The sequence below is a fragment of the Leptidea sinapis genome, chromosome 16 (genome assembly GCF_905404315.1).
Source record: "Leptidea sinapis chromosome 16, ilLepSina1.1, whole genome shotgun sequence".
Taxonomy (NCBI): domain Eukaryota; kingdom Metazoa; phylum Arthropoda; class Insecta; order Lepidoptera; family Pieridae; genus Leptidea; species Leptidea sinapis.
This window is the reverse complement of record NC_066280.1, coordinates 9555694-9580498: the sequence shown is the minus strand read 5'-3', so window position 1 is coordinate 9580498 and position 24805 is coordinate 9555694. Positions and strand designations below refer to the sequence as shown.

Below are 24805 nucleotides of genomic sequence, written 5' to 3'. Positions count from 1 at the left end.
ATACGCTCTACAGCTACAGCTCAAACAGAGACAAAGATCCACCTTCGTCTGAAATAACAAGGCTGGCTTCTTTAAATCTCAAGTTAGAGGATACACCACTCGTTAGAGGCGGATAATGTTCAAGTTTCAATCTCCTTATATTATGCCAGGTGAGAAAAAGTCTATAAAAGACATGCAGATAAGTTAAGCACTTCTACACCGTGCGACCTAAGGTTACACACCGATAGTTGCCAGGAATTACTAGCTCAACACACACTGCCAGTCTCGAAGACTCACGAGACTGACCAGAGTTGGCTTACTGGATTTAGTAAGGGGTAATGAAACACGAATACCAAATTCCAATCTGATTTATTTACAATATTTTACACCTTATATACTATTTTGTTTTACTACACACTAATGTACAAATTTAAATAAATGTGTATCAAGTAGGCACAAAATGGCACATAGTTCGACGGACAGATGGCTGGTGGGACAGTAAAGTCCTCAAATGACGACTACGTACCAGAAGACGTAGTGTTTGTAGGCCCCCCACAAGGAGGACCGATGATCTAGTCGATCGCCGGAATACGTTGGATGAAGGCAGCGCAGGACTAATCGTCTTGGAGATCTTTGGGGGAGGCCTTTGTCCAGCAGTGGACGTCCTCCGGCTGATGATACATCAATTTTTCTATGTAGTGTAAAGTAACGATAGCTCTACATTATTCTTTGAATCAGTATGTAATTATTAATACTTTACATATTTTATTTATATAACGAGTAATTTTACGTAGGTAAAAATAAATAAAAAAGTATGATGTTATGGATTTTATTTTATCATCTTTATAAATTATCTAGGTACTCTAGACACAAAATAACCACAGCGTAGATATCTGATTTGCGCGAACGTTGATCCTATAATACCATAATACCCTAAAATATTTAAACGTGACTGAGCGTTGTTGTTTCCAAGAGTTGTTGTTGAGTGTCAAAGAGGATGTAAATAATACGTAATAAGAGGCTGCCTAGGTAAAAATTGAAAATTAGTTTAGTATGTAACGTGCAGTGATTTGACATAAGTTTGAAATAGTAGTAATTACAGTATGAGCAAGTATAATCCGGCTAAGTTTGAAAGCGAACAGTTTATTAAAACGTTGTGGATTTCGGCTGTCCCGTGTTTTACACGATTATAGCCGTTATCTGTCAATCTATCAATTACCGCACGCTTCATTCAATCGAGTGAATCCCTTTTTTCTTAGGGAGTTACGCTAGGCTGGAGAGTGCTTCTATCTGGCAGTTGGCACCTGTTCTCTTGCCTCTTAATCCAAATTTTTACGAGGGCTAGCGAGATGAGGTGAACACAATATATAATTATAAAATATTTTGATTACACCTGATAAAAGAGAAGATAGTCAACAACAAATCAATAGCTGAGTCCGTAAGAATTATAACTATTTATTGATACAAACGTGGGGTCAAAACACTGCAATCTCCGTTCTCTTGACAGCTGACAGACCATCGTCCCACGTAAGCATCGTGTTGAAGGAGAGATAGAGAGCAACTGCAGACAGCATGTGCCACAGATCATGCGAGTCGTAGAACTGCAACACCTGACACAGATACAAATAATAGGAGACGGCAGACACTTATTAAACAGCTGCAAAAGATGACAATTGACAGAATCACATCGCGAATGTTACTTTTTTAAAAGTCTTTCCGAGTTAATAAATTTAGTTTTGGCCTGGGTTAAATATAAAACGACTTCAAGGCAAAACCGACTTTAAATATCATAAACATTTTTTTTGGTTCTGTTCATCCATCTGGGAGGCAAAGGGGTCAAAAGCCCATAATATCATAGACAATAGAATGCATGAAATCGCTGTCAAAACTGTCAACGACATATTTATATAAATCAAAATTCTTCTAGGGTTTTTCTAACCGACTTTTCAATGTTTCTATACCTATACGATAACGACAGTATTTTAAAAGCCGTAGGTATTAGCCGGACAAATGTATACAAAAAACATTATAGTATAGGTAATCTCTTGACCTTTTAGTGTGGTAAAATATTTATTTAGAATTATAAGATAGTGATAAAGAATTAAAATGATGAAAATAAGTATAATATGTGACGATTTGAGAATTCAACATAGCCTGTTATTAATAAACTCGAACTATTGTTAGTCCAAGTTTAAAACTTTTTGTCTTATCTTTTATCTTACCTTTGTCACTACAGAATTAAATGACAGGGAGAAGTAATTTTAAACTTGGAGTAACTTTACACTGTGTTTGTTAATAAGATAGATTGAGTTTAGATACTGTTTTTATAATTTATTCTTCTCTTCTTCTTCTCGAAATTGCCAAGACGGGTCTATAATTCCAAATACATAAGGAGGATACTCCAAAAACAGAGTTGAGTAGGCACGTTTAAATAGCTCGGCTATGTGCTTCAGGGACACTCAAGCCATGAGTGACTGTGAGTACTTAGCTTAATAGCTCAGTTGTCACCATACCTTGCACTCGTGGTTGCTGTGGCGGGATACGGCGGGCGCCGAGGACCAATCGGTGCTGCCGGAGACGAAGAAGTAGAGAGCCGGTGCCCAGGCGGCAGAGGCGCCCGCCAGCATGCTCCAGGCGTACCAGCGCAAGCGTTCACCGTGTACCAGCTTCATGGCGAGGTAGAACACCATGTACATGAGCGTGTTGCCCAGCAGCACCTGCAGGATGTGGGATGCGAAGTCGCTGTCTTGCTTGATCAGCCTGCCGTGCGACAATCAATACATTTTAATGTGCCTGTCAAGCTATGGCCCCGCGCGATGACGACACGAATACAGAATTATATATGATAGAGTGTTGCCCTGTTGCGTTTTTTTATGATAATAAGAGACAAGACGAGCAGGACGTTCAGCTGATGGTAGGTAATTGATATTGCTGCCCATTATAATGTATTGCCGTTCAGGATTCTTGACAAACCCAAAAAATCTGAGTGGCAATGCAATTGCGCTTGTCACTCTTGTCGGCGCCCTTCAGGCCAAAGCATAATAATGCTTACACATTACTGCTTCACGACAGAAAAAGGCGCCGTTATGGTACCCAGAATCTAGCCGGCATTCTGTATAAGGAAGCCTCCCGTTGGCAAATGCCCTTAGTCGCCTCTTTCGTCGCCTATTCTTTTTATATCCCGGGGAAGCACAGGGCAAAACGCGGGGCTAACAGACACGGTGTATTATAATGACGGATCTCACCCGTATATGGCGAGCAGCCAGTTGAGCGCGTTAGCGATTAGCAGTAACAGCAGGCGTGCGCCATACAGCGGGCGTGGACTGCGGCGCAGCTCACTGGCCGCCGCCGCCAGTACTTGTTTCTCTGTAATACCACAAGCGTATAGAAATACCAACTTATCTGTGAAGTGGCAAAAATAGGAACTACGGTCGCCATGTTGAAATGTCATTCGACTGTCAGTGTCTACTACTTTCGAGTGTTCCGTGTGTTTTATTTATTATTATTATCTAAATAAAAATGTGTCGAGTTTCCCGACTTTAGTGCACATTGGAATTAATTAGCAACACTGAAACGATTATGGCGACATCCATCAGTTCACAGACGGTGATACTGTACACTGCACCCACGGACAAGTAAAAAAATAAGGACTCCGTGTCACTTTACATAACAGTGTAGCACCAAAACAAGCCGATTAATGTGTAAATTAATGTCTAAATACATAGCCCCACGCACACACTTACACCACTACAGGCCGATAGGTGGCCATTATGAGAATTATCATTGTCTGTGACAGATCAGTTTGCGTCTCAATAAAAATGCCGTCGTGCGTTGTGAAAAAGTGTAAAAACGATACTATATAGTTAAGTATTTGTCAATATATATTATTATTTAAGGGAGAAAAATTGTGTAACTAGTACCCCCGTAACCGCACACACATTAGCATAACGGTGCTTCACTTGCTAATATCACGGCGCGGAGTCCTTCTTTTTTTTTACTCAGCCGTGACTGCACCATCTATTTTCGACTTACGCCACGCTTCGCCACAGAATGAGGTCGCATTTAAATCCACGCTGATGGACCGACCATAGACAATAATGTAATCGATTGCTTCTTAAAATATTTAACTGTGGGGTCATGTTGCTTACATTAAAAGAGTGTTTGCTCTGCAAAAGAGAGCTTGGTTATAGACAGTCTCTCAAAGAAAAATTTAAAAAAATAAATATTATGACTGTTCATTGTCAGTACATATTTTATGAATTTTTTTTTATACGTTCACCGTTTTCGTCACCTTTTCGCTCTTAATAGTGATTTTCATTATTATAACACAATAAATAAGGGATTGCTTATAGCTAATTCTAATAGGCTTCATAAGATACATAATAGCTTTAAGGGTAAATGTATAAACTTTTATAATAAAGTCCCAGCCACATACATTATCTATAAATAAATTTAAATGTTTTATTAAAAAATGGCTCTGTCGCTACTACTGTACTACTCCACAGCTGAATATCTAAGTGATCCGACAGCCTGGGACTAGATTATGATTATTTTATAGTAATAGCAATGACAATATTGTATATTTGATAAAAAAAATGCTGGGACAGTTTCTTGCGCCGCTTCATCTCTCTCAGAGCGCCATTTGTTTTCGAAGCGGTAGTAGTGTCTAGTATATCAGAAATGACATCAAAAAGAATTCTAAAGGAATCAATATTGAGAAAATAAATGCCTTTTATTAGAAAAGATAAATCCACTCACCCAATCTGAACTGCCCCAGGTAGTAGATCCTCAACGACAGCAGCAAGAAGGTGAAGATGTGCAGCACCGTGAACACGCCCCAGAACACCGGGCCGCCACCCAGAACGCCCCAGACCACTGCACCGAACAACCATCGAATTACTCCACGACTTCGGCTGGACGCTCAGAATTACACATCACGTTATAGAAGGCCATTGGGCTCGATGGTGCCTAGTCGTACCGGCACGGAACATACACCCAAATCATCTTAAATTCCTCCTCACTCTCTTAGCCCCGTCGCAGCACTATCTTGTTAAGTTAAACCCATATTATGTAACTTAAGGATTGATTTTGAATTCAGGATTCTGATGATGATGATGATAAAACTCCAAAAAGTATTGGAGCATATTATCAGCCACACAACGAGGTGAGTCGAGTGGGTTTTACTGACTGCGCCTCAGGTTCCAGTGTGTCACTAATGGATTCGTCATCGGACTCACTAACTATGGTAATCTGCTGTCAGTTTAAAAAATATATGTCGGAGGAAGCTATGAGTCGGGTTGATTGTTGTTTCCATGGAAATAGGAAATTTGTGCTTTGTGCTTGCATTTTACCCTGATGACGCCCACTAAGTCCGCAACCACTAATGGGGGTGTCAACGAGAACAATGCTTCTCCGACACATATATTTTCATGTTTGTATATTAACATCACTGACCTGTATAAATAGGTACCACTGGACAGGCTGTTTCAAATGTTTGACAGCAAATATTTGTGCTTATTTGAAGCGCCACTAGCGAGCGTCCAGAGAACTAATTTCGACGTATTATACAAATGGCTGCGAAGGACCGTACAATACTTTGATTTTTTTTTACATTTTGAATTAATATAAGTAACTAGCTGACCCAGCAAATGTTGTATTGACATATAAAGTAATAAAAAAAAAATTTGAGGTGTAAAAAGTAGATGCAACCGATTCTCAGACCTACCAAATTATCGTACTACAATTATTGTAACTATTGATCCATTGCCATCTTGCAACCCAATAGCGGATTTGTGGATGGAACAGAATTATATTAAAATCGCGATACAAAAATAGGGATTGATCGTAAAGGGTTGAAAATTAAGGGTTGTATGTATTTTTTAATGTTGTATCATAAAAACAAAAAATTACGTCCAATAAAATATAAAATAAATTTTGGGGTCACATATAGGGGGAAGAAAAATAGATAGTAGCCGATTCTCAGACCTACTGAATTATATATATAAAATTTGGTAAGTCAGTAAAGCCTTTTCGGAGTAAAGAAGAAATATTCTCAGCGGACCGATCAATCAACATTTGTGAGTGAAGTGGATTGTGTTTAAGCACGCACCTAGCGCTATTATGACGGCGAGCACGCCGTATGTGGCGTGCGCACGCGCATTCACGTCGGGGTGGCGCGCCTGGTAGATCTTCACCATACTGAGCACCGCCAGAACGTACATGAAAGCCGTGTCTGTAAAATATAATAGATGACGTGTTATTATAGGAGCATATTACATCAGTACTGAACATGTAACGTTAACATATCTATGTTAGTCATAATTACAATGTGTGTTTCCTGACCTTCTGAAACATAGTAAAATTACACCAATATTTAAGTCGGAATGCTCTTCTGACCCGAACAACTATCGTCCTGTGTCGGTTTTGCCGACCCTTAGTAAAATTTTTGAAAAAATAATTTTAAGCCAAATGCTTACTTACTTTAACTCTCATAAGTTACTTCATTTGAAACAATTTGGCTTTACTAGGGGACGTTCAACAACGGATGCAGGTGTTGAGCTGATCAAGAATAATTTTTATGCCTGGGAGGAATCGCAGAATGCACTTGGCATCTTCTGTGATTTATCTAAGGCTTTTGATTGTGTTCAACATTCAACGCTGGTCAGGAAGCTATACCACTATGGCATAAAAGGAACTGCGCTCGATCTTCTGACTTCATATCTAAACAATAGAATTCAGGGGGTCGACGTGAAAGGCAGGAGATCTCCTGGGACTCCTCTCAGTATGGGGGTACCACAAGGGTCTATTCTTGGACCGTTCCTCTTCCTTATCTATATAAATGATCTTCCTAATCTTATAGAGAAAAAACATAAGGTAGTATTGTTTGCGGACGACACTTCACTGATTTTCAAAGTGAAAAGAAACCAAGCTATGAATGACGAAGTGAACGATATTTTATCTGACATCGTGTAATGGTTTAGCGCTAATAACCTATTGTTAAATAGCAAGAAAACTAAATTCATTAAATTTACCGTACCAAATGTCAAAAATGTAAATGCAAATGTTTTGTTAAATGGAGAGGTGATAGAACCGGTGGAATCTGCTATATTTCTTGGCATAACTCTAGATTCCAAATTACAATGGGGCCCCCATATTGAAGGATTGGCGAACAGACTTAGTTCTGCAGCATACGCGGTTAAAAAAATTAGACAATTAACTGACATAGATACGGCGCGACTAGTATACTTTAGTTATTTCCATAGTATTATGTCCTATGGTATATTGCTATGGGGCAACGCTGCCGATATTAATACAATATTTGTGCTGCAGAAGAGGGCTATTCGCTCTATTTATAACCTAGGTCCTAGGGAATCATTGAGAGCAAAATTCAAAGAAATTAACATCTTGACTGTTGCTTCTCAATATATTCTTGATAATGTTATGTATGTTCATAGGCACATAAGTGAATTTGAGAGAAACTGTCATAACCATAATGTTAACATCAGGAACAGACATAAACTGATGATGCCTACTACTCGGCTAAGTCGAGTTAGTAAGTCTTTTGTGGGGCGATGTATATGCTTTTACAACAAGATCCCAGAAAATGTTCAAAACAAAGGTGTTACGTTATTCAATAGAATTGTTAAAAAACGTTTGTGTGGTAAAGGTTACTATAACATAAATGACTTTCTTAATGATACCACAGATTGGGAATGGAGCGACCGCCCTCAGGCTATTAAATAATAAGTTTAATTGTACAATGTTACTTTGTAAATGTTACTTTAATTGTAAAACATATTTTTGATGAAAAAAAAAAGCCCGCTGAGTTTGTTGCGCCCATTCTTCTCAGGCCTGAGGCATTCACTTTGGAATGGGTGGTAGTTTTTTTGACTTTCAATAAGTGATTTCACATCCTATTTTGAATAAAAATATTTGAATTTGAATTTCAATGTAATCTTTGTCCAAATGATGGTCTATGTTTCTGTGCATTGGGATCGGGACTGGAGAAAATATAATAAACCAAGCTAGTATGGTTATGGTCACCTATAATGGTTATTTTATTTTTGAAATAAGAAATAAAATACAACGCACATCTTTATATTAACTGTTTATTGTAACTGTTTTTAATCCTTTAAAAGTGTTTTATTTAAATGTGTTACACTCACGTTAATCAAAGAAAATTGTCATCTTTATTTAATTTTAGCAAATAAATGGCAAATAGCAATCATACAAATTGCGCAAAAGTTGTTTGTTTGTTGTTTAGTGTATTAAATGTTTTGATGAAATATGATTCTGGTAAATTACAATTACAAATTTATCAGCCTGAATCTTTATAAAGTCTGTTGCGTCGAAATACTCCAAATAGCTTTCTGCGTTCAAATCATGTTCAATTTGTCAATACAATACACACGTGTAAAACTTTTAAGTAATTTTGGTGCATCACTTTACATACATTGTATAAAATATAATGTAAAATGTGAAACTATAAATGAAGATTAAAAAGTGCGACAATGAGTTCCGATGTACAACTTTTCCGAAGCGGTGGAAAAAACCTTTGACATTCATGTTATTTTCACATAATTGATACTAGCAGTTTATTTGTTAAGTAATAGAAATAGGTGTAGTATAAAGCACTTGGGGGTAAAGTGCGATTTCACTACTCGGATGTACTGAGGGCCACAACTTCATCTAGTGCGTACAAATTGCATCCTCGTTAGGAATTGTAGTGTACTGGCATCTAGTCTTAACAGAGTATGTGTTAACTATCATTGTCACTGTCAAGAAATCGACAGTGACATTAACACATGTGACGTTGAGTGCTATATAAGGAAAAGGAATGTACAGTACAGCGGAAGGCCAATTCTAATCGGCTATTGGTTGCGTGTGGACGTGTCCGGGTGTAGTGCTACATAGTAAAGATTAGTTGTTTCACTCGTGAGCAAACGATGAACATTACAGGAATCACCAACTTTTGCCCTGTGCTTCCCCAGGGCATCAAAAGAACAGGGAAATCCCAGACTCGAGGGTGTTGTAATAGGTGACTTAGGGCATTTACCAGTACGATTACTTTTGCACAGGATGCCGGCTAGATTATGGGTACCACAACGGCGCCTATTTCTGCCGTGAAGCAATAATGTGTAAACATTATTGTGTTCGGTATGAAGGGGGTCGTAGCTAGTTCAATTACTGGGCAAATCACACTTAACTTCTTACATCTTGAGGTGACGAGCGCTATTGTATAGCCAATCAGAATTTTTGTGTTTTTCAAGAATCCTGAGCGGCTCTGCATAGTAATGGACAGGGCGTATCAATTATCATCAGCTGAACGTCCTGTTTGTCTCGTCCCTTATTGCCATAAAAAAAACTTTAAATGAACTCAATTATTAAGGTTACTGATTCCAATAATAATGATAAACCTCGAATAATGATGGAATCATAACTGTAACTGACCAGTATCGCAAAAACGCAACCTTTAAGCATTATACCTTCATTATACCTTGATATACCTAACTTTTCCGTCCGTTAAAGCACGTTAAGAACGGATTTTCATACAACTTTACAGCCACTCATTTGTACGTACTTTCCCAAGTGGTATATACCTACAAGTTAAATAAAACACTAGTCCAATATAGTTAATCACCAAACTGGAAGTTGAGTCTGTTGGGGCACACGTGGTAACTGGCCGACAACAGGGCTACCACCATCATACCAGCACCCAGCGCAGACAGCAGCCCGTAGTGCGCGGGGATGCCGTACTCCTGTCGGAAATTCATAAGAGCTGTATGTTGGTTTCTGTCAGTTCTTAACTTAAAGTAAACCATCCCCGAAAATCGATACAGGGACAGTCGGCATAAAATTATTTAGTTCTTCGATCTAATACTTAGGTCATACTTTGATGTTTTTGGATTCTCAATTCTCTTTTCAATGCCTTACATCGATGTTGACCTCGAGGTCGACATCGAATGTCTGGACATTAAGGGTATATACATTAGTTTAGCGTAGGGATACGTTCCTGAGCCATGGCCCATGTAGCATATAAAAGGTTATATTTATCCCTATAGCCACCATACATATCGTGCCAGCAGATCTAAGTAGGAACAGCCAGACCAACCACCAGTTGTACTCATCAAGGACAGCTGTGGACTGTGGTCGTAGATAGTCTGTTGCCCAAGGCATAACAACTGCATCAGCACAACCTATCCGCTGATGCATTTGTCAATGTGGTCCAGCGGGGAAAGTTGACAGTACCTTGAGAGAACTTTTGCAGAAACATTCTCTCCATTGTCATTTGCTGGTACAAAAACGCAAACCTGTAGCTAAGTGTCTCAAAAACGTGTGTGAAACGGAAAACCAACATCAAACCTATTACAAAAGATGGTAAGCCACTGGAAGACAGAAGTTAAATATCTGGCAGCAAACTAAACTTGTCAGAAATATGCAAAAAGTGTCGTGTAAAGCCACTCGAGCACTGACCTGTAGAAGCTATGTTGGTTTTTCAGGGAAAAGTTTATGTCAAAATAATTATGATAAACATAATATTTTTTTAAACAATTTTGACACATTATTAAATAATTAACACACATTATATAATATATTCACTGCATATTTGCAATTATTTATTTAAATCCTAGACGCTAGAAACTGGATCTAGTAAGAAACCTCTATAAGCAGAAAAGATATTGCGGTCCCTTGATCTCTGACTCATCCATGTTGGACTGTCGTTAGTAATAGTAGTATGTAAGTACATAGATATTTTCTTACTCGTAATCCTCTAGTCGTCTTTCTATAAATGTGATTCTATTTACTTACCTTTTCTAATTATTACTCACTTTGACAGCTCCTAAACATCTAAATGAAGAGAGTCTACGTACACTTAAGTCTAGTAGCTGAAAGCAAGGTATTCACCTCATCCCGTGGCAACTTTTGTCTCCGGGCGCGTCGGCGCCTCACCTGCAGCAAGAAGAGCGCACCCAGCATCAGGTAGCCAAGGTTGGAGAACACGTGGTTGAAGTCGCTGACGGCGCCCGCGGGGTGTGCGCACAGGAAGTTGTAATAGCAGATGTCTAGGGAACCCGACACGTTCATGACCTGTCCAACCAGAACCACATTACATGAGATGGAATAGCAGCGCTGACATGCGAGGGTAACCGCCACCCACGCTCTCTTGGAACATCACATAACTACTGCAATGTTGTCCGCTTATTGACTTTATTCATTCCGTCGTCCCGTGTCATATCGTCCTGGAAGTCTGTTCTTAAGTTTGATCGTACCAATAGGGAAGTATGTTCCGTAAAAACCACACATGATGAGCTTAATGGAACTTTCGAGTTGGGATATGGAGAAAGACTAAACCTCTTCGGATGACTCCAAAGGTCAGTAGATGCTTATTTGATTCATTCAAAATCAAAGGCTCGTGCTTTAGATTTAGGTCAACTTGTTATCGCTGAGGTGATGACGGCCTGTAGTTAGCCAGATCAGAGCTGTCTCCTTTTTTGAGATTGTATGGGCTATGGCTAATTTCCATCAGTCGTACACTACTACTACGGTACTCTACGCACTTCTAATACCGGAATGGACACATAGTAAGGTGGAATAATTTATTTCCAGCTCTGATCATATGTGGGATGGTCGACAGTGTCTTTCTTGATTGTACTCTGATTTTGTTCTAATTAAAGTAACCGAAAACCGGCATTATCTTTTCATTATCTTATCGGCGGAAAGCACAGCAACCAGAACTTCAGCGTCTTCAAAGTGCTCAGCGCCTAAAGAAGTTTTTTCCCTTCATAAGATCTGCTGATTTGGTAGACGGGTAGGTATATGTCTTTCGATTATTGAAGTTTCCAAAAGGGCCGTCTTCGGTGACCTAGCATTTAATGGCACATAATGCAATGTCAACAGGCAGTCCGACAAGGATGGCCGCGTATGCTTCTCAACCTATTGAAATAATTTATTGTAGGTAGGTGCTTATTGCCTTTTCATTGTTTCATTCATAATTAATGTAAGATATGCCTATTGTGTATTACTCACTGACCTGTATAAATACCACTACACAGGCTGTTCCATATTGTGTTTGACAGCATAATGTTGTGCCTATTTAAAGAGCCACTAGCGAGCGTCCACAGAACTAATTTTGTCGTATAATAAAAATGGCTGCGAAGGAACGTACAATATTCTGAAGTAATTTTGCATTTTGAATCAATTTTGTTCGTTTTCCGTATTATTAATACTTCTAGAATCAACGTAATAAAGTACACAATATTTTTTGTAAATAGTTTCCCACCATGTTTCCATGTTTGCTGAGGTTGAACTCAGTAGTTTCAGTACCGCAGACTCTCGCTACATGGCCAACAGCGCCGAAATGGCGAATATCAAACAGGCACAAAAGCAGTTTGACAGCCGCCAGTTTAGTGGTATTAATACAGGTCAGTGGTATTACTTGTTGAAAGTGGGCTATATGGGAAGTCAAAATCTTCCACCCATTTGAAAAACTACACATCAGACCTAAGCAGAATTGGCGTAAGAAAATCTGTGTAGCAACGAAAGCATTTGCGATATTAATATAAGTAAAAAGTCTCGTTACCAAGACCCGAGCTCACCACTTGGAACGCGATCACGAACTGTATGACGGGCAGCGCGTAGAAGACCGCCACGATGTAGAGCATGTACAGATAGCGGTCGGAACGGGCCCGCAGTGTGCGCGCGCGCAGCCGTGATAACGCCGCCAGGCGCAGGCGGGATGGTAGCCCAAACGGTCCCTGACGCACAATGTGGAACACAAGTTATAACTAAACATAAACATAATATAACTTAATAACGAGCGACGTTCAGTTCCGTGGTCACTTGGAAGACAAGGCCAAACTGGCCTCTTAAAAGCTTGGTGTACTCAGTAAGGCGAGACAGTACTTCACTATAAGCCACCGTCTGCAACTTTATAAGGCGCAAATTCGGCCTCACATGGAGTTCTGTTCTCACCTCTGGGCGGGTGCTCCCCAGTACCAGCTTCTTCCATTTGACCGCATACAACGAAGAGCGGCTCGAATCATCGACGATCAAGTCATCTCCGATCGGCTTGATTCTTTGGCATTGCGTAAATATGTGGGTTCTCTCTGCATCGTCTACCGCGTTTATCATGGGGAGTGCTCAGATGAGCTGCCGAATTCCACCAACGGACATTACGTGCAAAGTACCACCTGCGTCACGTTGAAGTCTGTCATTCCACAACCGCGCGTTTTGCAAAAAATTTCTTGCATCGCACAGGCAATTTGTGTAATCGATTACAGACGGCGGTTTTCCCGAACAGATACGACTTACAAGAAAAAAGCATACTCCCTTAAAGGCCGGCAACGCATTTCTTGACACCTGTTGTTGCGGATATACATGGGAAGTTGCCTCATCTCTCCCTATTCCGTGAGCCGCTTGCCCGTTTGCCCCCTCTTATATAAAAAAATCAGTCCCTAAAATGTTCGGGTCTAATATGGTATTGACAGAACAATGAGTACCTGCACCTGGTTCTGCCCCTGGGCTGGCAGGCTGCGCTGCTGCCCCGCCTCGCTCACGCTCAGGTCAGTTTGATCTTCGTCGTCGATGTCGGTGTCGCTGTCGTCACTCCTATCGTAGGTGTCGGCTGAAATTAGTGGTTGTACTTACAATAAGTCTGTAAAACGGCGTGATTGATAATTTATTGATGATACGAATGTTAAAGTTGTAATGCTCGCATCAAATGTCAATAGTATTATATGAGTATGAGGGGGATGTACATTCAATTCACATGTAATTTGTTATGAAATTGAAGTTCTGAGTAAATCATCAGATATTTTATTTACCGCCACAGGTTAGGTGGTCGATTCATCGGAATTGGAAATTGATTGACAATTGAAGGTACTGGACTAGCTCGTCGCCAGCGTACACGGTTAACACTTCGCCAATGTTGCGAAATCCACGGAAGCAAGCGAATATTTGGTATCAGATCGTGTTTAACAACCATTCTGTCATTCTGTTTAAGAACGCTTTCGCACTACGTCCGATCCGAATCCGATCCGTACCCGTGGTAGTCTATGGTAGTTTACGCACCAGATCCGGCTTCCGTCAACCGTTAGAAATAGTTCTACGATTACACCGGACCATGTTTTCAAGGACACGGATCGGGTTCGGACCGGACGTAATGCGAAAGCGCTCTGAGCAACAATTTTTACAAGTTTGCATTCAGCAACTTCGTGAAATCATTTTCCGGTTAATTACTCACGAACCGATACGTCTCGGAGCCTTGAGCCTTCAATATTACTCTCGCCTGCTTGCCTGTTTATTCTTTTTATGTGTAAAAGTTTAAGTCAATATTAGTAAATAAATTTCATATCAATATCGGGCCAGTTTCCAAGAAGCATATTTTTCTTTCGTTTAAAAGTATATTACTAGATAAATTGTACGACAGCCCTACAGAAGGAGTGGAATTAAAGAGCCACCACCATTACAGCAGGGAGAAAGTTAAAGAAGGAATGGAGAGTACATAATTCGAGAAATAATAATTGATATATTATAAGATAGCAATGTATACAGAGACGACTTACTAGATCCTCTCCTGTGCCGTGTGGTCGCGAGCCCAGGGGATTCCACCTCGCCCGTCGTTACGGCTGTAGAGTTAACTGTAAGGATCACTCCAGAATAAAACCACTTACAGGATAAAACATGAGAATGGTTATTGTGAGGGGAATGCGTAAAATTAATTTGTCTATTTAAAGATGGACTCTCTAAATGTTAATAAAAGTCAAGTAATATTTTTTTATTGATTAATTAAGAAATCTTTAGGTTTCCGACCAACACTTCTGCAACAAACTGCGGCATGACAGACAAAAAGCGGCGCAAGAAGCTCGCTCAGTTTTAATTAGGTCATTATTAAATATTACCATTCCATTACACAAGTTATTGGTAAAGACAATCATAGTCTAGTGCCAGGCTGTCTCAACGTTTAGAAAGTCTGCAGAGCGGTAGTAAGATTTACAGGAGCCATTTTGAAATTTACTTGCATAAAATGTCTTTTTTTATATGAGAGGGGGCTCACGGGATGGGGAGAGGTGAGGCAACCACCCATCGACATCCGCAACAACAGATGTGCGGAAATGCGTTGCCGGTCTTTAAGGTGGGAGTATGCTTTTTTTCTTGAAGGTCCCTAAGTCGTATCTGTTCGGGAAGACCGCTGCCGGTAGTTGATTCCACAAAGTGGCTGTGCGAGGCAAGAAATTTCGAACAAAACGCGCGGGTGTGGAATGCCAGACGTCTACGTGATGCGGATGGTACTTTGCACGTAATGTCTGGGAATTTACTAGAATAATAAACTTCTTGTCTCGAACAGCCACTTTGTGTAACTATAACCGGGTGCACCTTTCCCAAACCGAAACCTCAAAGGCCGGCAAAGCATCTCTTGACCCCTGGTTTTGCGGATGTCCATGGGCGGTTGCCTCTGCAGTTCCCATCACGTGAGTATCTTAATTGTTTGCCCCATCTTATATATAAAAAAAATACATTTGCCCTTTAAACTATAATGATTTTATGGAGCCTACCTAGAATTAGTAGCTATCATTTCCTTGTTTCGCGACCTCTCACGTTTCGTGCGCCATTCACTGAGCTAACCGTTCGAGTGACCTTTCAAATTTCCCTGGCATTGACATGATCATAATATGTACATAATTTATAAATTTACATATATCGTTCTGGGTTCTTGGCAGTACTTTGAACAGTCATTCGTGCAATTAATGAAACTCCTTACGCACATCAAGGGATTGATAGCGAGGGGATATAGGTGGAGCCAGTGTCCCAATTGAAATTTAAGGGAGCCATCTTCATGGTGTACGCACCAGAGGCGATTCCAGGTACCGCCAGCACGGCCTGGGGAGCCACGTAACGTGCAAACGCCGGCCACCGTTGCGCCAACACCAGAACTCCGAACAGCACGTAGAAGCCAGCGAAGATTGCCAGCGTGACTACACCAGCCACCACGTACTGGCTCCGGCTCAGCGCAGGCTGCAATTTTGAACTAAGTCAAACTATGTATATTCATGTCCAAGGGCGTAGCTAGGATGCAGGGTCAACCTAGCTACGCCCATTCAAACATTCATAGTACAATCTTCTAAGATATAATCCACCTTGTTGAAATTATACTTCTTTAGGCGCGTTATGAAAAAATTATGAGAGTGAAATTTTAAGATGCGCGCGCATCACTGTAACACAAATGTTCAAAACAGGTTGAAGTTGGTTCCTAAAACTTCTAACGTTTGCGTCATTCGTTATTTTTTTGGATTCTTCGTCCATTATTAGGATAGGCACCTTTGCCTATCCTAATAATATAATAGTATTCGTTATGTAATAATTAATTGTCAAAGCAATCCTTGCAAGATTTTACAAATTGTTCAATCTAAAAACATAGAACAGCACGAGGAATAAATCATTTTAATGATTGCTTTGTTAGGCCACACACTTTTTTTGTTTATTAATAGGCTACGAGTACCAACGTAATATTCCTTTACTTAGTTTGTGAACATTCCTGCATTTTCTAGGTTCGGGCAACGCCCCCCCACTGACCGTACCTCGCTACGCCCATGTTCATGTCTTTAAATAATTTGCCGTGGTAGGTGCATCTCTAACACACTTATCGGCCGAAAAACCGACGCCACTTTACTGGATTATAAATCAAATTAAAAATTACTTCATTCATTTCCTTAGATCAAAGAAATTCTTCCTAAAAGTTTTGGTGAAGAACGCGATGGATAGGAATAGATGACGGGCATCCATGCCCGTATTACAACCACCACCACATTCATCAGTCATGATAGATACAACCGAGAACAAACCCTAAAAAATTTTTAGATTCTCACGGAAAAAGCAAGCAATAAAGGATAATATTCAAATTTTTAATTCAAATATTTTTATTCAAAATAAGACGTGACATCACTTATTGAAAGTCTAAAACTACCCCCCATTCCAAAGAGAATGCCTCAGACCTGAGAAGAATGGGCGCAACAAACTCAGCGGGCTTTTTTTCATCAAAAAATATGTTTACAAAGTAATATTGTACAACTAAAGTTATTATACAATAGCCTGAGGGTGGTCGCTCCATTACCAATCTATGGAATCATTAAGAAAGTCATTTATGTTATAGTAACCTTTACCACACAAACGTTTTTTAACAATTCTTTTGAATATCATAATACTTTTGTTTTGAACATTTTCAGGGATCTTGTTGTAAAAGCATATACATCGACCCACAAAACACTTACTAATTCGACTTAGCCAAGTAGTAGGCATAATAAGTTTTTGTTTGTTCCTCGTGTTAACATTATGATTGTCACAGTTTCTAACAAATTCCTCAATGTGCTTATGAACATACGGAACATTATCAAGAATATATTGAGAAGCAACATTCAAAATGTTTATTTGTTTTAATTTTTCTCTAAATGATTCTTTAGGGCCTAGGTTATAAATAGCGCGAATAGACCTCTTCTGCAGCACAAAGATGGAATTAATATTTGCTGCACTGGCCCATAACAATATACCATAGGATGTAATACTACGAAAATAACTAAAGTATACTAGTCGCAGCGCGGTTAATTTAATATATTTAGTTTTATGACTATTTAATAATAAGTTATTGACGCTAAACCAGTACACGATGTCAGATAGAGCATTGTTTACTTCAAACTTGGATTCTTGTTACTTTGAATATGAGCGATTATTTTTTTATTTTTTTTTTCTGCAAGGTTAGGTAGATCATTTATATAAATTAGAAAGAGGAAGGGTCGAAGAATAGACCCTTGTGGTACCCCCATACCGAGAAGATTCACAGGACATCTCCTGCCATTCACATCAACCCTCATAATCCTATTATTTAAATATGAGATCAGAAGATCGAGTGCAGATAAACTTATACCATAGTGACATAGCTTCCTGACTAGCGTTGAATGTTGAACACAATCAAAAGCCTCAGATAAATCATAGAACCAAACCAGATACCAAGTGCATTCTGTGATTCGTTGATTCCTCCCAGGCCTCAAAAATATTCCTGATGAGTTCAACACCTGCATCCGTCCCCTAGTAAAGCCAAATTGTTTATATGAAGTAACTTATTAGTGATAAAGTGAGCAAGCTTAAAATATTTTTTTCAAAAATTTTACTAAGGGTCGGCAACACCGAAACAGGACGATATTTATTCGGGTCAGAACTTCAGAAGTGAGTCCCGATTAAAATATTGGTGTAATTTTACTATATTCCGGAAGGTCAGGAAACACGCCATCTTCAATACAGCTATTAAAAACTAGTTCTAGATATGGCTCTATGACGTCAAGATATATCAGCAGTTTTTTATATTTATGTTTATTTTTGTAAATAAGTTGTAAATAAGTAATGACTGTAGAGCATTCCAAATAACGGCATGATAAAATTACTTTGAGGGTGACGGTGAACTCCTTGCGCCTGTCGGGCACGCTGCGAGACGAGGGCACCTCCCCCCAGAGCGCCGCGGGCCACAGCCAGTCGACGTCGTCACCGCCAATGGATTCACCAGCACCGCACGCGTCGTCCGACTGCCACACCGTCAATACTACGTAGAACCCTGAGGGATACTGCTCCCGCTGCCGACATCGTAGGTATTAATTGTGTTGTTCGTTATCAAAATTAAAAATAATTTTTCTCTAATATTTGTTCAATAGGATCGCATAGAATACCGGCGAGAAGTAGCGGCCTAGTGCCGCTATGTTTTGCATAGGTTAGTCTCGACCGCGTCCGCATCTATGCGTATGTACAGGTCCCATAGAGGTAACGCAGAAACGAATCATCTCATAGGCTGCGTTCAAGCGACAATTTACGACGTGTTTGCACAGAACTCCTCTCGCTGAAATCGTAGTCTTGGGTGATTTGAACAGGTATAATGCCGAATGGCTTGGTACTCGTACCACTGACCACGCAGGGCGCTAGAATGTGGGCCGGTTTGAAGTATTATCGTGCTCTATTAATGACGCCCAGCTGCTTCGAAGCCAATTTGGCTTTGCCCTCCAGATGGCCACGGAATTGGCAATCGCTCGAGTTTTTGAGACCCAGTATTCCGATACTAGGCGAGGCTTTAAGGGAAGTCTTGTCGAAGAGCGGTGATACGGCAAATGGGTTATTTTAGTGGTAAACGCGTAAGTCGTTGATATATAGTAGAAATAATAATGATCCAAGTACACTGCCCTGAGGTACCCCGGTTTTAGTTTGTTACAAGGGCTCTGACGACGCCCCTCTCAAAATAAGAATTACTTCACTGCCAAGTAATTTTATTATTTATATCGTCTATTACACCTCTTTCTATTACAGCCGCTAAAAAGAGAGGTATGAGGGGTGGGCGCCAGGAGTAAAACTGCTACATTCCTTACCGAGAGCTGCAACGCACCGGACTTCATCATAGTCAGCCGCAGCCCAACTGACTCGATTTCATCAAGAGTTTGAGGAATTGGACACTGAAAATAAATATACCAAGTAAATATAATGTTATCATACTTATGCGTATTACGTCGTGTGTGTGTGGTGTGCTCCGTTAGTGTACTTATTAAGAGATGACACAAAGCTTGAAATGCGAGGTCTTAACGAGCCACATGCGTAGCTTTTTTCTGCCATACTGTATTGTTACCAGTACGTAGTGTATATGTTATGTTATGAATACTACGTTACCGAGTAGTTATGCACTGAGAGCGTGGCGCACAGCTCGGACTGCGAGGTTACAACGAGCCGCATTTGTAGTTCTTCCTCAGCCATTTTGTAATATAGGACGCGCGGGGCCCACTGTCAACAAAGTTAGGAATTGTTTATTAATAAAATGTTACAGTTTATCAGGTATCATCACCATAAGACGGAAGACGTGCACTGCTGGACAAAGGCCTCCCCCAAAGATTTCCACGACGATCGGTCCTGCGCTGCCCTCATCCAACGTATTCCGGCGATCTTGACCAGATTCGTCGGTCCATCTTGAGAGGGGCCTACCAACACTGGTGGTCGGAATTCGAGGACTTTACTGCTCCAATGACCATCTGTATACATTTATCAGGTATACATCTGTGTAATACCTGAGTAGCTGAGAGCGTGGTGGGCTGCTCCCGCTCGAGGCGCCATACAGTCGGCAGCGTGCCACGCACGCTTACCGTCAAGTCTGTCGCGCATGACGTCGACAAGTGCAGTGAGAACGCGTGCCGTTGCCCAGACTGGTCCAACTCCTGTCCCTCTGCAAGATATTGTAATTACATTTAGGAGACGAGTCAAGTCATGCGATTCATATTTTATCTCTGTAAGATGAAAAGCTATAATGAATCCAATTCCGTGGTCATCTGGAGGGCAAAGCCAAATTGGCTTCGAAGAAGCTGGGCGTCATTTATAGAGCCCGGCAATACTTCAAGCCGGCCCACATTCTAGCGCAGGTCTGGCCACACATGGAGTATTGATGTCAGCTCCGGTCAGGCGCACCCCAGTATCATCTCGATCCATTTGACCACGTGCAACGCAGAACAGCTCGAATTGTGGACCCAGTGCTCTCTGAACGGCTGGATCACTTGGCGTTGCGTAGAGACGTCGCTTACACGGGGAGTGTGCCAAAGCGCTGTTTCACCTGATTCCTGCCACTGATGAAAGAAGGATTTGAAGTAAAGTAAGATGTTGCTGCGTTTAGGGCCTCTTATTTAATACTCTTTTGTACTGAAAAGACACTGAATTTTTAAAACAAGCGAAATTGTAGGGAATCGGCCCTCCTACTTCCGCAATTTATCTATCTTACTAATGTTAACTGCACAGTTGCCACGTCGGTGCACCCACAGTAGCGTATGGTATAGTTACCGCAGAGAGAGTCAGTATCGGCGCCCCTTGGAGCCGTGTCGTCAGGGCAGAGCGTACGCTCCAGCTGGAAGAGCTTGCGGCCTTCCACCTCGTACGGCAGCTGCCAAGTCTCTGCGCCTGCAGGGATCATTAATTGATCAAAGGTGTGATGGGAAATGAAAAAAGTCCCAGGTAGACCATGTCTTATAAAATATAATTTGGGACATAACTCTCTGATAAAGAGCTGGTGATGAATTCAACAGGCTTGTTAGGAAATACTAGTAGACATATTCTTATAGGTATGTATATTCAACGATTCCCTCGACTCAAAAGTGGATCAGATCTGGGCTAGATGGGAGCAAGTCTTCAGCTTCAATGAAGTCCGCAACGTTGAACTCCAGCCAAACTTGGGAAGTTCTTAGCAGCCTTATGACTAGGTCAATCTTGCTAGAAAGTCCAATGTTCGAAAAGTGTATTGCTTAGCATTATCTACCTAAGTTCAATGCAGTTTTAATACTTTATAGCTTTTACTACATGAACTCATGAATGAATCGTAATTTAGGCATAAATCACAGGGTACGGTAAAAAATCATATCTGATGAAGTAAATGTATTTTTCTATACAAATACGAAGCAATTAGCAAATTAGAGTTATCTCTTTTTCGCTTGCGATAATTGTATTTACTAACTTCATCATACCTGATGAAGTAAATGTATTTCTTCTATACAAATACGGAGCTATTAGCAAATTAGAGATATCTCTTTTTCGCTTGCGATAATTGCATTTACTATCCTTCTTTGACGTGTAATCGTGTGCTATTGAAATGTTAAATTATTCATGTGTGCATTAGTGTATCATTTTCAAACACCGAATGTTGTCTACGTAACTTATCTATACTTTTAAATATCATTGGCTGAATAACGTAAGACTCATAGGCTCCACCCCATTTTAAAATTAATAATGTGCTTGTGACAGAAACTCTATCCGTGGCCTTAACCGCTATGTATACGTGGATGTTTTACTTACGGCCGTTCCCAATATTCAGTCTATCACTTACTTGAGATAAAAATTGTAACTATCTTTGGCTTTTCTGTCCCATTAAACTTACCGACGGTAATTCACCTTATCCGTACACGCTGTCTGTCAATGGGACGACGTATTATAGCTTACCAGCGATAGAAGTTTGTATGGAAATTGCAATTCACGCGTCCCAATATAAGGCGATAAGAATGACTTATCGGGTAAATTGGGACAACTTCAGCTTATTGACAGCTAATTACTGACAGTAGACGGTAATAATTTATCTCTATCTGTAGATAGTTTATTGGGACGGCCGTTTAATCAATTCTTATCTGGAATAGTATTATATTCTGGTCTCTACTGAAAGTGAGCATCTTCCCTTCTGATATAAAAGGTTATTGTTTTCGGAAAGTCCTTAACCACCGGTGGAAATATTTAAAGGAATCTTAGTTAATAATTTCCTTATAAAAATTGAACTATCAAGCGCTTTAAGCCCCGATTTCACCAATGACACTTCAAACTGAGTTTAATAAAACTCAGTTTTACGTAAACGAGTGCAAGTGCCAGTCTTGATCTCGATTAAGCACATAGCGATTTCACCAATACCTTTGAATGAGTTGACATAAACTGAGTTTATTTATGATAAATAATAGAATGTATCAAATACCTGTTAAAATTGTCATTGATAAGTTTTTTTATGAAAATAAGGAACGAGACCAGCAGGACGTTCAGCTAATGGTAATTGATAGGCCCTGCCCATTACAATGCAGTGCCGTTCAGGATTCTTGAAAAACCACAAAAATTTCGAGTGCTACAACTGCGCTCGTCATCTTGAGACATAAGATATTAAGTCTCATTTTCCGAGTCATTTCACTAGCTACGGCGTCCTTCAGACCAATACACAGTACACATTACTGCTTCACGGCAGAAATAGGCGCCGTTGTGGTACCCATAATCTAGCCCGCATCCTATGCAAAGTAGCCTCCCTCTGGTGACTATTATTGGTGGTGGTTGACTATGAACAAAATCAAAATTATTAAATGTCAATGCGATAATGACGGTGACAGCTCTGGAACGCGATCAAATAAGTTAAACGTCCAATATTGCTCAAGCAGCATTTAAACGCGTTCAGGCTCACTTAGTTCCGTTCTGTTTGTGTTGGTGAAATCGGGGCTAAGTGTACACACTTGTGTATCACTATATACACTACAGTGTATACACTACAGTGTGGTATACGTACCCGCTCTCTGCCGCGTGGTGATAAGCACGGGGTGTGCAATGTCGCCTCCGTCGCTCTGTACCCACACCAGGCTGGGGATCTCCCGCCCCACGTGAGGTTGCTGCGTGTATTTTATGCGTATTTTATAATCTTTCGAACAGGTACAGATTATTACTATTAGCCCTAATGATTCCTAGTAACACCGCGTCCAAAATTTAACTATTGCGTTTGCCCACACTTATAGCTCGTCGTCAAGCCCTGCCGCCTTTACGAACCGCAGTATCTTCTTGACGCGAATATTACAAACAGCATCTAGGAGCTGTAGGTGTAGTCGCCAAGGATGGTTACGGTTATGCATTAGTGGGCCGCAATCGCAGAGTAGATGAAGAGGCTTCATCAGCATCAAGGGAAGATCTGCATGTTTTATCGTTTTTGATTCCGACCACACTGAGGTTCTTGTTTAGGCGACAGTGCCCAGTTAGCATCCTGGTAAGTATACATAATAAAGAGGAATGATTTGATTTTTTATCATTTTTAGACATATAGTAGGTCTAACCAGAAATTTTAAAATACTTATAACTTTTTTGTTGTATAATCGATTGAATTCGTTTTATCATCATTTTATTCGGTGTTTAATCTAGTTAAAATTAATTATCAATATTTCGATGTGAGTATAATGCCCAAAAACTTCAACTATTTATTGTTTTAGAGTTCATTCTAATAGCTACTCAGCAGCACTTCTATATTCGTCCGTGTTCAAAGCTGTGCCTAAAAAGAAACAATATTGCTTCATTCGTTGTTTCACACGAGTTCGTTGCTGGATGTGTTGTGCTTAAAGCTTGACTGATCGTCGATAGCTTTAGGCGTAATTATCCATTCCCCCGACGCTATGCTCTAGCGTACATATCTGCAGTTGATTTATAAAATTATTCACCTACACATGACAGCGTCAGTGCTAGTGACTAGTTTGACAGAGGCATTAAGCTACAATTGACACTGACAGCTGGTGCGGTCACTGTCAGCTATCATCAATAGCCCGGGCCCGGTACCACAGGGTTATTCAATCTAATTGTTGTTGATAGATGTGTTAAGGCTGACGTTGTTGGAAGCTTGTGGCTTACCGCTTCGAACTCCAGGATGTACTCCACGCTGTTATTAAGCCGCACAAGGTGTAACTCGTTGTATTGTAATCTATAACAAAATATTTCTATAGTGAGTCATATGAGTTATTTATTTAAAAGGTATTCACCTGTCCTAACCTATCTAGGATCTACCCGAAAATGGAAAATCTCTAAGTATGCCTTTTCCTATAGGATGGATGGAGTGTAGTCTTATTAGCAATAGCCCAAACACAAAAGATGATCATTTTTTATTTGAAACCAAGTAAATCATAACTTAGACATGCGTGAGATTGAAAGATTCAATATTGTAGAAAAAATATCAAAAAATTGTTCTTGTGTGAGCGTGATATATAAAGTACATGATTGGATGTATATTCTGGTATATATATTATAAGCATGCATGCCACTCACTGCAGCTGCACTACGGTGACAGACTGCGCGCGCACTGCGACTGCTGCCAGTGCTATGTACGCTAGCGCCCATGCGACCACGCACATTTCTATAGCTCACACATTCACTTATACACCACCGTAAACATCCCCTATATTCCAATTGTCCTAAATTTTTAACACAGACATCACAGTTAATGGCGAATATATAAAATACTGATGTGTCGTTTTCGAAACACAAATAATATGGGAAC

At 40.2% G+C, this 24805-nt stretch overlaps 1 protein-coding gene across 1 annotated transcript; it reads right to left on the bottom strand.

Moving 5' to 3' along the window:
• Positions 1 to 331: 331 nt before the first annotated feature.
• LOC126968676 (SID1 transmembrane family member 1-like) lies at positions 332 to 24805 on the bottom strand. Its single transcript, XM_050813722.1, has 19 exons — positions 24574 to 24805; positions 24163 to 24232; positions 23063 to 23162; positions 20824 to 20940; positions 20064 to 20218; positions 19672 to 19782; positions 19377 to 19460; positions 18411 to 18596; positions 15828 to 15993; positions 14544 to 14618; positions 13479 to 13603; positions 12576 to 12734; positions 10885 to 11067; positions 9620 to 9737; positions 6089 to 6211; positions 4738 to 4854; positions 3225 to 3345; positions 2493 to 2739; positions 332 to 1589 (listed from the first exon to the last, which is right to left on the bottom strand). The coding sequence occupies exons 1-19, from the start codon at positions 24657 to 24659 to the stop codon at positions 1455 to 1457; spliced, it is 2478 nt and encodes an 825-aa protein (XP_050669679.1). The 5' UTR covers positions 24660 to 24805; the 3' UTR covers positions 332 to 1454.